At 38.8% G+C, this 12,427-nt stretch overlaps 1 protein-coding gene across 1 annotated transcript; it reads left to right on the top strand.

The window, feature by feature from the left end:
- Window positions 1-1,724: 1,724 nt before the first annotated feature.
- LOC121513585 (acidic leucine-rich nuclear phosphoprotein 32 family member E-like) lies at window positions 1,725-7,368 on the top strand. The gene is made up of 7 exons (XM_041793410.1): window positions 1,725-1,939; window positions 4,005-4,154; window positions 4,613-4,735; window positions 5,026-5,185; window positions 5,884-6,011; window positions 6,083-6,155; window positions 7,117-7,368. Exons 1-7 carry the CDS (start codon window positions 1,886-1,888, stop codon window positions 7,185-7,187), a joined length of 759 nt encoding a protein of 252 aa, XP_041649344.1. The 5' UTR covers window positions 1,725-1,885; the 3' UTR covers window positions 7,188-7,368.
- Window positions 7,369-12,427: the final 5,059 nt, after the last annotated feature.

Here is a 12,427-nt window from a genome sequence, read left to right as displayed (position 1 = left end):
TTCAGCTGCCTTTTGCCATTAAAAACTACTACATGTTTCCTTTGACCCCATTTTTGCCTCTTATTTTTGCCAATTTTCACAATTTTTTGCCACTTTTTTGCCCATTTACACTATCTTTTGTCATTAGATACCACTTGTTTCCTAAGTTTTGGCCATTTTTGACATTTTTTCCAATTATTTACCATTTGTCACTATTTTTTTGCCCCATTTTTCATCCATTTAAGCTGGCTTTTGGAATTAAATACCACTTGTTTCCTACTTTTTGCCCATTGATACCCCTTTTCCCACCTTTTTGCCTCTTATTTTGCCATTTTTGCCCTTTTTCACCATTTTATCTATTTTTTCACCAATATAAGCTGCCTTTTACCATTGAATACTATTTCCTGTTTCCTATTTTTGCCCATTTTTGCCACTCTTGATTGCTTTTTGTCCGTTTTAGTCATTTTTTACTCCTTTTTTTCCTTGTTTTTCCACTTTTGGACCATTATTTTGCCACCTGTAACTCATTTTTTGTCACTTCTCACCTATCTTTGCTACTTTCTGATCCTTTTCCCACTTCTTCTCCCCATTTCTGCCTCTTTTCATCCATTTTTGCAGCATTTTGACAATTTTTGCCATCTTAAACTTATTTTTATTGTTACTTCAAGGCATTTTTGCCACTTTTCATCAGATTGTGGCTCTTATAAAGGTATTTTTCAACAATTTGGCTTTTTGGTTGAGTAACACTGATCTACACATTTAATCTGCATGAATGTTATTGTTATTGTTTATTTTGCCTGATGTATGGAACCGCTGTCATGGTTTAACTGGTGTTGGACTGACTGGTGACACGGTTAAACATTCTTCATGTTAGACATGCACACAGACTTGTTTATACTAGAATAATACCCACAAGAGCTTGTACATATCTAAGTCTGATTTTTTTTATAGTTTTTCTCAGTTTATTTATGTTTTTGTATATAATGTTTGATTTTAAGAGCAAAGCTAACTGTGTCAAATTGCCTGTTGTGACAGTAAAGCTGATTCTGAGAATTTATCTGTATCATTGGGGATCTTAATATGACGTGAGTAGGGTTTGCTGGGCCACCAAGTATTAATACTTATAGAGATTATATATATACACTTGTGGAGTAATGTTGATTTTAACATCCAAACATTTGCATTTAAATTCTCTGTTTAGGAGGAAAAATTAAAGGTGAATATTTGAGTTTCATGGTATGGCTGAAAAATGTTTTTTGGGGGTCTTTGCCAGAAGGTTTTCAGCTCTTAAACTGGGCTTCAGCACACTGGAGTATGGGAAAGGCTGGCTTAAATTAGAAATAAAATTACTGTATATTAGCATATTGAACAGAGACCGCTCTTTATTACTACATCTAAAGCTGTGATTATAAGTTTAATAAATCCAGTTGTAAATATGTTAAAATAAAAGGCAGGTAATATAAACTGACACTATTTGTTGTTGTTTTCGGAAACTTGAAGCTTTCAGTCAAATATGGCGCCATTGATAACAAAGAGGGGCGGTGCGTGCAGTTTAAATGTTTCATGTTCGCGTTCTCATTGGTTACAGTGACGTAACGCCCATTGAATTCGAACCAATCGTAGGACAGATAGCTGCATAATACTATGTCGGGAGGGGGTTGAGTGAGTGGCTCGTCATTTGACCAATAGGAAGCCATAATCAGGCTAAATCTGAATATTCATCACAAAGTGGGTGTGATTCTGCCGTGGAGGTCGGGCGCGAGAGAACATGGAGGTTTAGTGATCGTGTGGTAGCTGTAGGAGCAGGAAGCCCACCGGAGAGCCCGCCGCACCGAGCCAGCCGTGTTTTATTTTCAGTTTTTCCTTTGTTATCCTTTAAGTTCGTGTTCTCCACCCGGGCTTCGACATGGAGATGAAGAAGAGAGTCAGCCTGGAGCTCAGGAACAGAAACCCCGCTGAGGTGTGTAACTACAGTCGCACGGACTGATATTATTTATTTATTTCCAGGAGAATCGCTGAAGGATGCGGGCTCGAGCTAAACAACGGCGATGGATATGTTTAATAAGAGAGGAATTCATGTTTTCTCCGCTGAGCCTGTAAAACGATCCGCTCCGACATTTTGACCCAGAAAACGGCTTCAGTTGCTCTCCAACATGGAGGAAAGTCCTCCGGCGGCGGGAGAAGCCCTTCTCCGCGTGCAAGCTGTCTCGCGCACTCCCAAGTTGTCGCTCGTGGAGACTCGCCTCCTGTAGCTAGCATACGAGCTAACAGACCGGCCTGGCGCGCGCCCAGCTCTCATGATAGCCTGGTGGTTAGGATTAGCTGGCTGGTGGTCGGTGCTGGTACCCGGTGGTACAGGAAACAAAACATACGCGTGCCTGTTTTGGTGTCTGTTGGAACGCTCGCGCTTCCCCGCCGCTCGGTCAGGCTTCCATTTTAACCTTCAGTTGGTTATCCATGAAGCTGGAAGGCGCGTCTAGTCAGACTCCGTTATCAAATCCCAAGTTTATCGATTTACTTCGTTACTGTTCAAATATGCTCAGTGTGACGGCGACAGTTTAATATTTAAATGACTATTCATGTATTTCTAGACCATTCGGCTCACATTAAATCTATCAACAGTCCTTTATTTTGATAAAATATAACTTTAGATGTCGACACTCCCCTCCGTTCCCGCCCACTCCACGGTGTTATGGTGTGATAATACACCGTCCAAAAGATATGGAGCTCAGCAGAGACCGCCCACCTATTCTGCTCGGAAGAACTCTGGAGCCATCAAATGTTTTTTTTTTTTTTTTTTTTTTTCAGTCTTGGCTGGACATTTTTGTTTTTCTTAGAATTCCCGTGAAAAAAGTCTGAATTTGATCTCGGAATACTAATTTCCCCTTCTTAATTCTAAATTTAATCTCTGAATTCTGGCTTTGTTCTCTTAATTCTATCTTTTCTTGGAATTCTGACTTTGATCTCTGAATTTAAACTTTGATTTCTGAATTCTGACTTTGATCTCTGAATTTAAACTTTGATTGCTGATTTTTAACTTTGAGCTCCGAATTCTGACTTTGATCTTTGAATTCTAACTTTGATCTCCGAATTCTGACTTTGATCTCTTAATTTAAACTTTGATTTCTGAATTCTAACTTTGATCTCTAAATTTTGACTTTGATCTCTGAATTTAAACTTTGATTGCTGAATTTTAACTTTGAGCTCCGAATTCTGACTTTGATCTTTGAATTCTAACTTTGATCTCTGACTTTAATCTAAAGTTTTGACTTTTGATGATGATCTCTGAATCTGTCTTTCATCTTAGAAAACTCTGATTTTTTTGTATCAGAAATCTGACGCTTCTTTTTCCTTGAAATTCAGTAGGCCTATTTTTCAGAGTTGTCTCAAAAAAACATTTTCGAGAAGCCCTAACCCTCTCTCCTATTCTGTGACTGGTTCCAGAAGTGAATTTCACCATTCAATCCCTCCTCACATCCTCATTTTTAGTTCTGGATCTCAGAAACCTGAACTCCCTGCACTATAACAGTTTGATTTAGTATTAAAACTGCACTGGAGAATGAAGAAAAAAGGCAAAAGTATAAGACTGTGTATGTAGTATTTCCTGGAGTGAAGGAACTAAGCATCCCACAATCCATTGGGATTCCACTGATTCGTTTTAATGATAGTTTTTCCACCTTTAAAGATAAACCCATAAAAAGTTACTTTTAAAATAGTGTTTCAGTTACCAAAAAAAACATAATGTATTAGAATTATTGTACATATCTTGTTTTATATGGTTTAGACCGACCATTGCTGGTGTAATTTTGTTTCCCTCTTCAATCTTATCAAAGTTTTGAATTTTGCTTCTATGATAAACTTACAAAATGAAGTCATGCTGCCTCCTGGTGGACAGACATGGAATAACACCAGTGTTTGCTCCCTGGTTTTACTCCTGCTTATTAATGTATTGCATACATTTTAAAGACACTCATCCAGGAGCATATCTGAAGTATTCGCTATGTTTTCTTTGTCTGCATGTGTAGGTGGTGGAGATGGTGGTGGATAACTGCCAGTCAGCTGATGGCGAGGTGGAGGGTCTGACGGAGGAGTACACGGAGCTGGAGATCCTCAGCATGGTGAACGTCGGCCTCAGCTCGCTCTCCAAACTGCCCTCACTGCCAAAACTACGCAAGGTCCGCCCACACTTCATGTTTCCCATAATGCAGCAGGTCATCACTGATAGTTAGTTTGTTTACATCCATGGAAAAGTCCAGCTCCATTAGGATTTTTAATGACCACTGTCTGTCCCGGTGTATAAGCACAGCCAGAGAATCTATTTATAGCCACATGCATGCCCCCTTTTCCCTTTTTATGTTGTTTGACTTCCATATATATATTTTTAAGAGATCTTTGAAATCAACATGATCACTGGAAATCTTTTTCCCCTGATTTTATTCCCCCTGTTATCACAAATAATCCTGTCCACATGCTAAGTTATCAGAAACACCCAAATGAAAGCGCCATTACATGTTTTAAAGATGACGCCCTGTCAGCAGTGGGCCGTCCTTCACTGTGATGATGAAGCAGCTCACTCACACACCAACCAGGTGTGTGTTCATTTAACATTCTGTGTTTGTGTACCTGCTTTCAGCTGGAGGTCAGTGATAACATCATCACTGGCGGTCTTGACAAGCTGGCAGAGAAATGTCCAAACCTGACGTACCTAAACCTGAGCGGGAACAAAATCAAAGAGCTGAGCAGCATCGAGGTTCTGGTGAGTTTAACACACATATTCACCGGGGGGCGGCTCTGTTGTTTATTAGATTAACATCACATTTCTGTGTCCTCCACTGAGACAGAGATCACTCTCTATCCGACGTGATGAAGGATGGTCCTATCCCTTAAATGCACCAGGAGGAGGAGGATGTTAGGATTGAGGGCTGTCCTCATGTCTCTTTAAATTACTCTCTGGGACAAATGTGATCGTTTGATCTCTGTACATGTGGTTAAACTCTAGTTTGTGTTATTGTGTCTCTGAATGTCTGTTTTCTTCTCTCTCTGCAGCAAAACTTAAAGAACCTGAAGAGTTTGGACCTGTACAGCTGTGAGGTTTCCACGCTGGACGACTACAGGGAGAGCGTCTTTGAGCTGCTCCCTCAGATCACGTATCTGGACGGATACGACCAGGAGGACAACGAGGTGCCTGACTCTGAGGTCGACAACGGTCAGTATAGAAGCCTCTGAGGCCACGTTTACATGATGGCTGTATGTTTACACAATGCAGTTTTGGGTGACAAGAATGGTTTCCTTAAGAATGAGGCCTTTGGCACATGCTCAGTGCTGCTCCAGCTAGTATTCATGTGTGTGTAGGTGGACTACACCACAACAGAAAGGTGGGTTCCTTTTCCCTCCATTTTTGTCCGAATAAAAAGCAAACAATGGCCAACTATTACTATTTGGCAAAAATGGAGGGGAAAGATTCAAACATCGCTAGCTTCCCCAACATTCTGTCCTCTGTCTTTTAGGAGGTCAGCCATCAAAGTCTTCAACAGACTTTTGAAAGATTTTATCCTTTGAATTGTATAAAACATTCCATCCTTGCCTTTGATGATGTCAGCCTCTACAGTCTTTAATAAGCGTTAGAAAGATGTTATCCTTTGACGTTTCTAAAACATTCCATCCTTGCCTTTGATGATGTCAGCCTCTAGAGTCTTTAATAAGCGTTAGAAAGATGTTATCCTTTGACGTTTCTAAAACATTCCATCCTTGCCTTTGATGATGTCAGCCTCTAGAGTCTGTAATAAGTGTTAGAAAGATGTTATTGACAGTTCACCGCCCATCACTATGACCAACATATTTTACAGATGCCATTAGTGGATCTAGAATGAAAGAAACATTCCTTCTTCTCTCCTCTTAATCCAGATGACGATGAAGCCGGTCCCCATGGAGACGAGGATGATGATGAGGATGAAGAGGATGAGGATGATGAGGACGGCTCTGAGGGCGAGGAGGAGGTTGGTCTGTCCTACCTGATGAAGGAGGGGATCCAGGTGAGTGCGGCGCATGTGTGAGGAGAGGTGAGGCATTTGTTTCAAAGCTGACACATCTGTTTCTCCGCCAGGATGAGGAAGACGACGGAGACTACGTGGAGGAAGAGGAGGAGGATGAAGAAGAGGAGGATGATGAAGATGGAGGTGTGTCCTCAGATAGTGTTAAACTCACAGCATGAGGGGAAATATTTTCAATATTAAAACAGAGAAAAGCTGGCAGTCCAGTATAGACCGTTGTTATTTCCTTAGAGATCTGATGATAAATTTATAAATCACTGGAATATGAACTAAAATTGGACTTTAAATGTAACAGTTGAAGCATTTAAATTAAATGTGTTAAAATAAAACCTAATTCGATTAAATAAATATTTCAATAACATAAAACTCAAATCATTAATGTTTCTTATTTCTTTAAGTTAAATTTGAATGACTTCAGTTTAATTTAAATTGTTAACATCAAGGTTAACCCAGTAAAATTGAACTTGAATTGTAGAAAAATTAAAATTTAAATCGTTGAAATAAAATTTGGGTTTTTAAAAATGAAACCTCAATGGTTCAAATTAAATTTAAACTGCCACTTTAAAAGTTAAATCAATAAAATTAAACTCAAAATGCTCAAATATAGCTTGACCATTAAAATCAAACTTCACATGTTTAAATAAGACTTTAATGAAATGATTCTAAAATGTTTGTTAAAAAGTAAAACCCGTAAAATAAACCTGACATTAGTCAAAATGAAATTTTACATACATAAATAACTCATTTAAATGAAAGTTTTTAAAATGAAACATCAAAATGTTAAAATTAAACTTTAATCATTAAAATTAAATCCTTAAACTTTAAAAAATAAAACTTTAGAAGTTAATCTGAAATTAAAGTCGTTAAAATTAAAGAGTTAAAAAAGAAGCAAGTAAAACCGTTGAAATGAATCCTAAATTGTTCGATTTATATAATTAAAATAAACCATAAACTGTTCAATGAAAATGAAATCATGAAAACGAACCTTAAATCAAGACTTCAAATTGTTAAGACATAAAAATAAAAATTAAGTCTGGCACAGTTTGTGTTTTAATCTGTTGTGGACCCCATCCCCTCTCTCTGACAGATGTGGACGTTCGAGGGGAGAAGAGGAAGAGAGACGCAGAGGACGAAGGTGACGACGATGATGATGAATGATCCAATCACCTTCTCACACTGAAACACCTGGCCCCTCCCCTTAGAGCTGCAGAGCGACAGACTCATGATGCCATCACTGATCAATAATCAGGTGATCACCATGGTGCAAAACCCTTGCTGTCATCTTCTCTCCTTTAATTTCTGTTTTAAGTCCAGTAATTTCAGATTAAGAGCGTAATCTCTGATCTTTTCAGTGTAGAGCCCTTCACAATAAAAGCCCAGCCCTGATCAGTGACTCACCACATTACCCATAATCCTCTGCAGCCGGGTTCTTCGTCACTCAGACATCATACACTGCGATTAGAAAACGTTGACTAAAGACGCTGTGATCTCAACGGCGCTAAGATGAAGGCGCCGATCTGGAACGGCGTCCTACAAACTGGCGTGCTGGAACATACTGCAGACCAACGTTACTGTGAGCACGCCGTCGTCGCCACGTCACATGACTGAAACGTCTCGATATTTCTGGTCAGAGCTGAACAAAGAGCACGACAGTTGGATAAATCACTGATCCACACTCAGCTGCACGCTCGCTTTAACATTCGCCATGACTTCAGTACAGCCACATCGATTTTTACTCACTGGGCTGACGGCGAGCTCCGAGGGCTGAAATGCATTCTGGGTCAGTTTAGAGAAAGCAGTGCCATCATGTTTAAAGCTCAGAGTGATCCGTAAACAGCCGGAGAGTTCTTTCACTCACTGCCATGACTTCACATCCGTCAACACAGTGAGGATGAATGACATATCCGCCATTAGCCCCGCCCCCTGGCCTGTCCTCTGTCGTTCCGCAGCTCGCCCCTCCCCCCGGTCTCCGTGGTCGTCTGTAAATAGAAGCGCTCTCTTTAGTCTCTGTTTGTGGTCTGTTTGAATCTTTAATTTTATTTTTTTATTCCTGTGTGACGTGAGGCTGTGAGCACAAACTTTTTCAATAAAATCAAACTCTAAAAAAACTCCGCTGACGTCTGTCTGCTTTCACCTTTTATGGGCCGTTGACCATATATGGTCGCTTCAGTCCACTTCCTCCATGGCCTCCTCTCGGCTCTCTGTGATACAGTAGAATCAACGATTTTTCTCAGCCAATCAGAGATCAGTCATCTGACCAATCAGCAGTGTCTCAAACTTCCTGTTTCCTCCAGAACTCTAAAAATGCAGTTTTTGTTGTGTGGTCCCAAACAGACGTCTCTAACATCAGACCTAACCCTGAAGAGGTGGTGAAACTCTGATTATGAAGGTGAATAGTAGAGCTAAATGTCAGGTTAGGTTTAGTTTACCCTGGGTTTCAGTGGTTACTGAAATTCTAGCCTGAAAAAATGGAACCATGTTTGGACGTGGGTCTGGTTGGGGAGTAAATGTCTATGATGGCATGGCGTATTCATCCGTCAGCCGTGCTAAGGCTTTTTTCTATATGACTCATAATGTAGGATAATTAGGCCTGTCAAAGATTAATGTTTTTAATTGCATTAATCTCAGAATTTCTGTAGTCAGTTAAACTTTAAAATACAAAACAGTGGGATTTAAAACTGTTGTTGTCATGCTAGATTGGTCTGTAATGAAGGGTAGTCTACTTCCTGTTTGGTTCCAGACCTGCTCTTAAAGGTGGATCAGAGATTAGAACAGGAACTTTTCACAGAAACAGGATTCTGTTCTGACTCTGACTGTCCTCTGAGCTTTTAAAGGTAAAGGAGACTAAAGGAGCAGTGCGTAGTTTATTTACATCCCTCTGACCTGGCTTTACCAAAGTTTACTGAAATGACCAATAAAGCATGAGATTATTTTAGATTAATTTTGGATTAACTCAGTTAATGTTGACAGCCCTAATAATAGAACTCTATAGTGTAGTTGGAAGTTAATTTTCCAGAGGTGAAATTTATAGGTTTTTTAAACTTAAAGTGAAACAGGTGATTTGTACTCAACATTATCACCTTATAACCTATTATATTACAGTAATGTGGTTCTATATCCATTTTTATTTAACTCTGAGCCTTCTTACTCAGATTAAATCAGATATTTAATATTTCTGATGCTTTTCTGGCGGAATGAAGAATGAAAGGTGAAATGTGTGATTTTAGTCACTTTTACAACAGAATAAGTTATTTTAAACTTAAATGACATAAATCAGTTTTTCTTCTATAATGATCCTCATCACTGCTAATATTTACTGTTATTAAATATATGTGATAATAATAATGTGTCTTGTTATCAGATCAAACTGTTGGTATGTTTAATGTTTGAGTAAATACTTAGCAGACTTTATGACTTTATTTCCATTAGTAATATTTTTATATAGACATACATTTTGATATATTAACCCCTTAAAGCCTGTTGTATCATGTTTGATAAATACTTTTATGATACCTCTATCTAATCAATACGATCATAAATTACTTATAAAAAGCCTCTGAATACAATCTGATAAATGATAAAGATGCTTTCAAGTGGATTATCAGCTACCAAAAACACCTAATGTATCAAATGAGATACCAAAAATAAATATGTGAAATTTTACGGAAATTTGGATTTTTTTTGGATTTCAGTAGAAAGTGAAATAAACATTTCAGTTCCAAAAAACTAGAATTTTCTGGCTATAATTTGTGTTTTCAGGCTTTAAGGGGTTAATTTTTTCTCTAAATGGGTTTTCCCCCCATATATAAATATATATATACACACACCATATATGGTCACAGTGTTAACATTGATTTCAACTGTAATAATTACATATATATATACATAAGTAACAAAACATAAAAAAGAATTCAAAGTAGACCCACCAATAATATTCTAAGGCTTAAATTTTTAATTTCCCAGTATTTCAATGAATCGCATTTAAAGGGTTAATATCAATAATCAATGATGCTGATTTACTTTATCAATAATCTCTGTAGCGTACAAGCATTATAATACTTTAAAATATCTGAGCAATTTCCCCAAAAGATATAAAAGAAATCCTTAAAAAAATCCTGAGAATTTCACAGCAAAAGCTCCCGAAATTCCAAGTGAATAGCCTAAACTCCTGTAGACATTCTGGCTAAATTTTCCAGAACTCTAACCTAAACTCCTGTAGACGTTCTTGTTAAATCTCTAGAACACTAACCTAAACTCCTGTGGATGTTCTGGTTTAATCTCCAGAACTCTAACCTAAACTCCTGTGGACGTTCTGGTTAAATCTCCAGAACTCTAACCTAAACTCCTGTGGACGTTCTGGTTAAATTTCCAGAACTCTAACCTAAACTCCTGTGGACGTTCTTGTTAAATCTCCAGATCTCTAACCTAAACTCCTGTGGACAATCTGGTTAAATCTCCAGAACTCTAACCTAAACTCCTGTGGACGTTGTTGTTAAATCTCCAGAACTCTAAGCTAAACTCCTGTGGACGTTGTTGTTAAATCTCCAGAACTCTAAGCTAAACTCCTGTGGACGTTGTTGTTAAATCTCCAGAACTCTAAGCTAAACTCCTGTGGACGTTGTTGTTAAATCTCCAGAACTCTAACCTAAACTCCTGTGGACGTTGTTGTTAAATCTCCAGAACTCTAACCTAAACTCCTGTGGACGTTCTTGTTAAATCTCCAGAACTCTAACCTAAACTCCTGTGGACGTTCTGGTTAAATCTCCAGAACTCTAAGCTAAACTCCTGTAGACGTTCTTGTTAAATCTCTAGAACACTAACCTAAACTCCTGTGGACGTTCTTGTTAAATCTCCAGAACTCTAACCTAAACTCCTGTGGACGTTCTTGTTAAATCTCCAGAACTCTAACCTAAACTCCTGTGGACGTTCTTGTTAAATCTCCAGATCTCTAACCTAAACTCCTGTGGACGATCTGGTTAAATCTCCAGAACTCTAAGCTAAACTCCTGTGGACGTTCTTGTTAAATCTCCAGAACTCTAACCTAACCTCCTGTGGACGTTGTTGTTAAATCTCCAGAACTCTAAGCTAAACTCCTGTGGACGTTGTTGTTAAATCTCCAGAACTCTAAGCTAAACTCCTGTGGACGTTGTGGTTAAATCTCCAGAACTCTAACCTAAACTCCTGTGGACGTTGTTGTTAAATCTCCAGAACTCTAAGCTAAACTCCTGTGGACGTTGTTGTTAAATCTCCAGAACTCTAAGCTAAACTCCTGTGGACGTTGTGGTTAAATCTCCAGAACTCTAACCTAAACTCCTGTGGACGTTGTTGTTAAATCTCCAGAACTCTAACCTAAACTCCTGTGGACGTTCTGGTTAAATCTCCAGAACTCTAAGCTGAACTCCTGTGGACGTTCTGGTTAAATCTCCAGAACTCTAACCTAAACTCCTGTGGACGTTCTGGTTAAATCTCCAGAACTCTAAGCTAAACTCCTGTGGACGTTCTGGTTAAATCTCCAGAACTCTAAGCTAAACTCCTGTGGACGTTCTTGTTAAATATCCAGATCTCTAACCTAAACTCCTGTGGACGTTCTGGTTAAATCTCCAGAACTCTAAGCTAAACTCCTGTGGACGTTGTGGTTAAATCTCCAGAACTCTAACCTAAACTCCTGTGGATGTTCTGGTTAAATCTCCAGAAATCTAACCTAAACTCCTGTGGACGTTCTTGTTAAATCTCCAGAACTCTAACCTAAACTCCTGTGGACATTGTTGTTAAATCTCCAGAACTCTAACCTAAACTCCTGTGGACGTTCTTGTTAAATCTCCAGAACTCTAACCTAAACTCCTGTGGACGTTCTGGTTAAATCTCCAGAACTCTAAGCTAAACTCCTGTGGACGTTCTGGTTAAATCTCCAGAACTCTAAGCTAAACTCCTGTGGACGTTCTTGTTAAATCTCCAGAACTCTAAGCTAAACTCCTGTGGACGTTCTTGTTAAATCTCCAGAACTCTAAGCTAAACTCCTGTGGACGTTGTTGTTAAATCTCCAGAACTCTAAGCTGAACTCCTGTGGACGTTCTTGTTAAATCTCCAGAACTCTAACCTAAACTCCTGTGGACGTTCTGGTTAAATCTCCAGATCTCTAACCTAAACTCCTGTGGACGTTCTTGTTAAATCTCCAGAACTCTAACCTAAACTCCTGTGGACGTTCTGGTTAAATATCCAGAACTCTAAGCTAAACTCCTGTGGACGTTGTTGTTAAATTTCCAGAACTCTAACCTAAACTCCTGTGGATGTTCTGGTTAAATCTCCAGAACTCTAACCTAAACTCCTGTGGACGTTCTTGTTAAATCTCCAGAACTCTAAGCTAAACTCCTGTGGACGTTGTTGTTAAATCTCCAGAT

Source organism: Cheilinus undulatus, linkage group 8, assembly GCF_018320785.1.
Source record: "Cheilinus undulatus linkage group 8, ASM1832078v1, whole genome shotgun sequence".
NCBI lineage: Eukaryota > Metazoa > Chordata > Actinopteri > Labriformes > Labridae > Cheilinus > Cheilinus undulatus.
Note: the sequence above shows the minus strand (reverse complement) of the source record. Positions and strands in the feature narration are given on the sequence as shown.

Coding starts and splice junctions, on each gene's coding strand:
- LOC121513585 (XM_041793410.1), top strand. CDS start 1,886: ATGGAGATGAAGAAGAGAGTCAGCCTGGAGCTCAGGAACAGAAACCCC. Junction 1,940..4,004: donor GGAACAGAAACCCCGCTGAG/GTGTGTAACTAC, acceptor CTGCATGTGTAG/GTGGTGGAGATGGTGGTGGA. Junction 5,186..5,883: donor TGACTCTGAGGTCGACAACG/GTCAGTATAGAA, acceptor CTCTTAATCCAG/ATGACGATGAAGCCGGTCCC.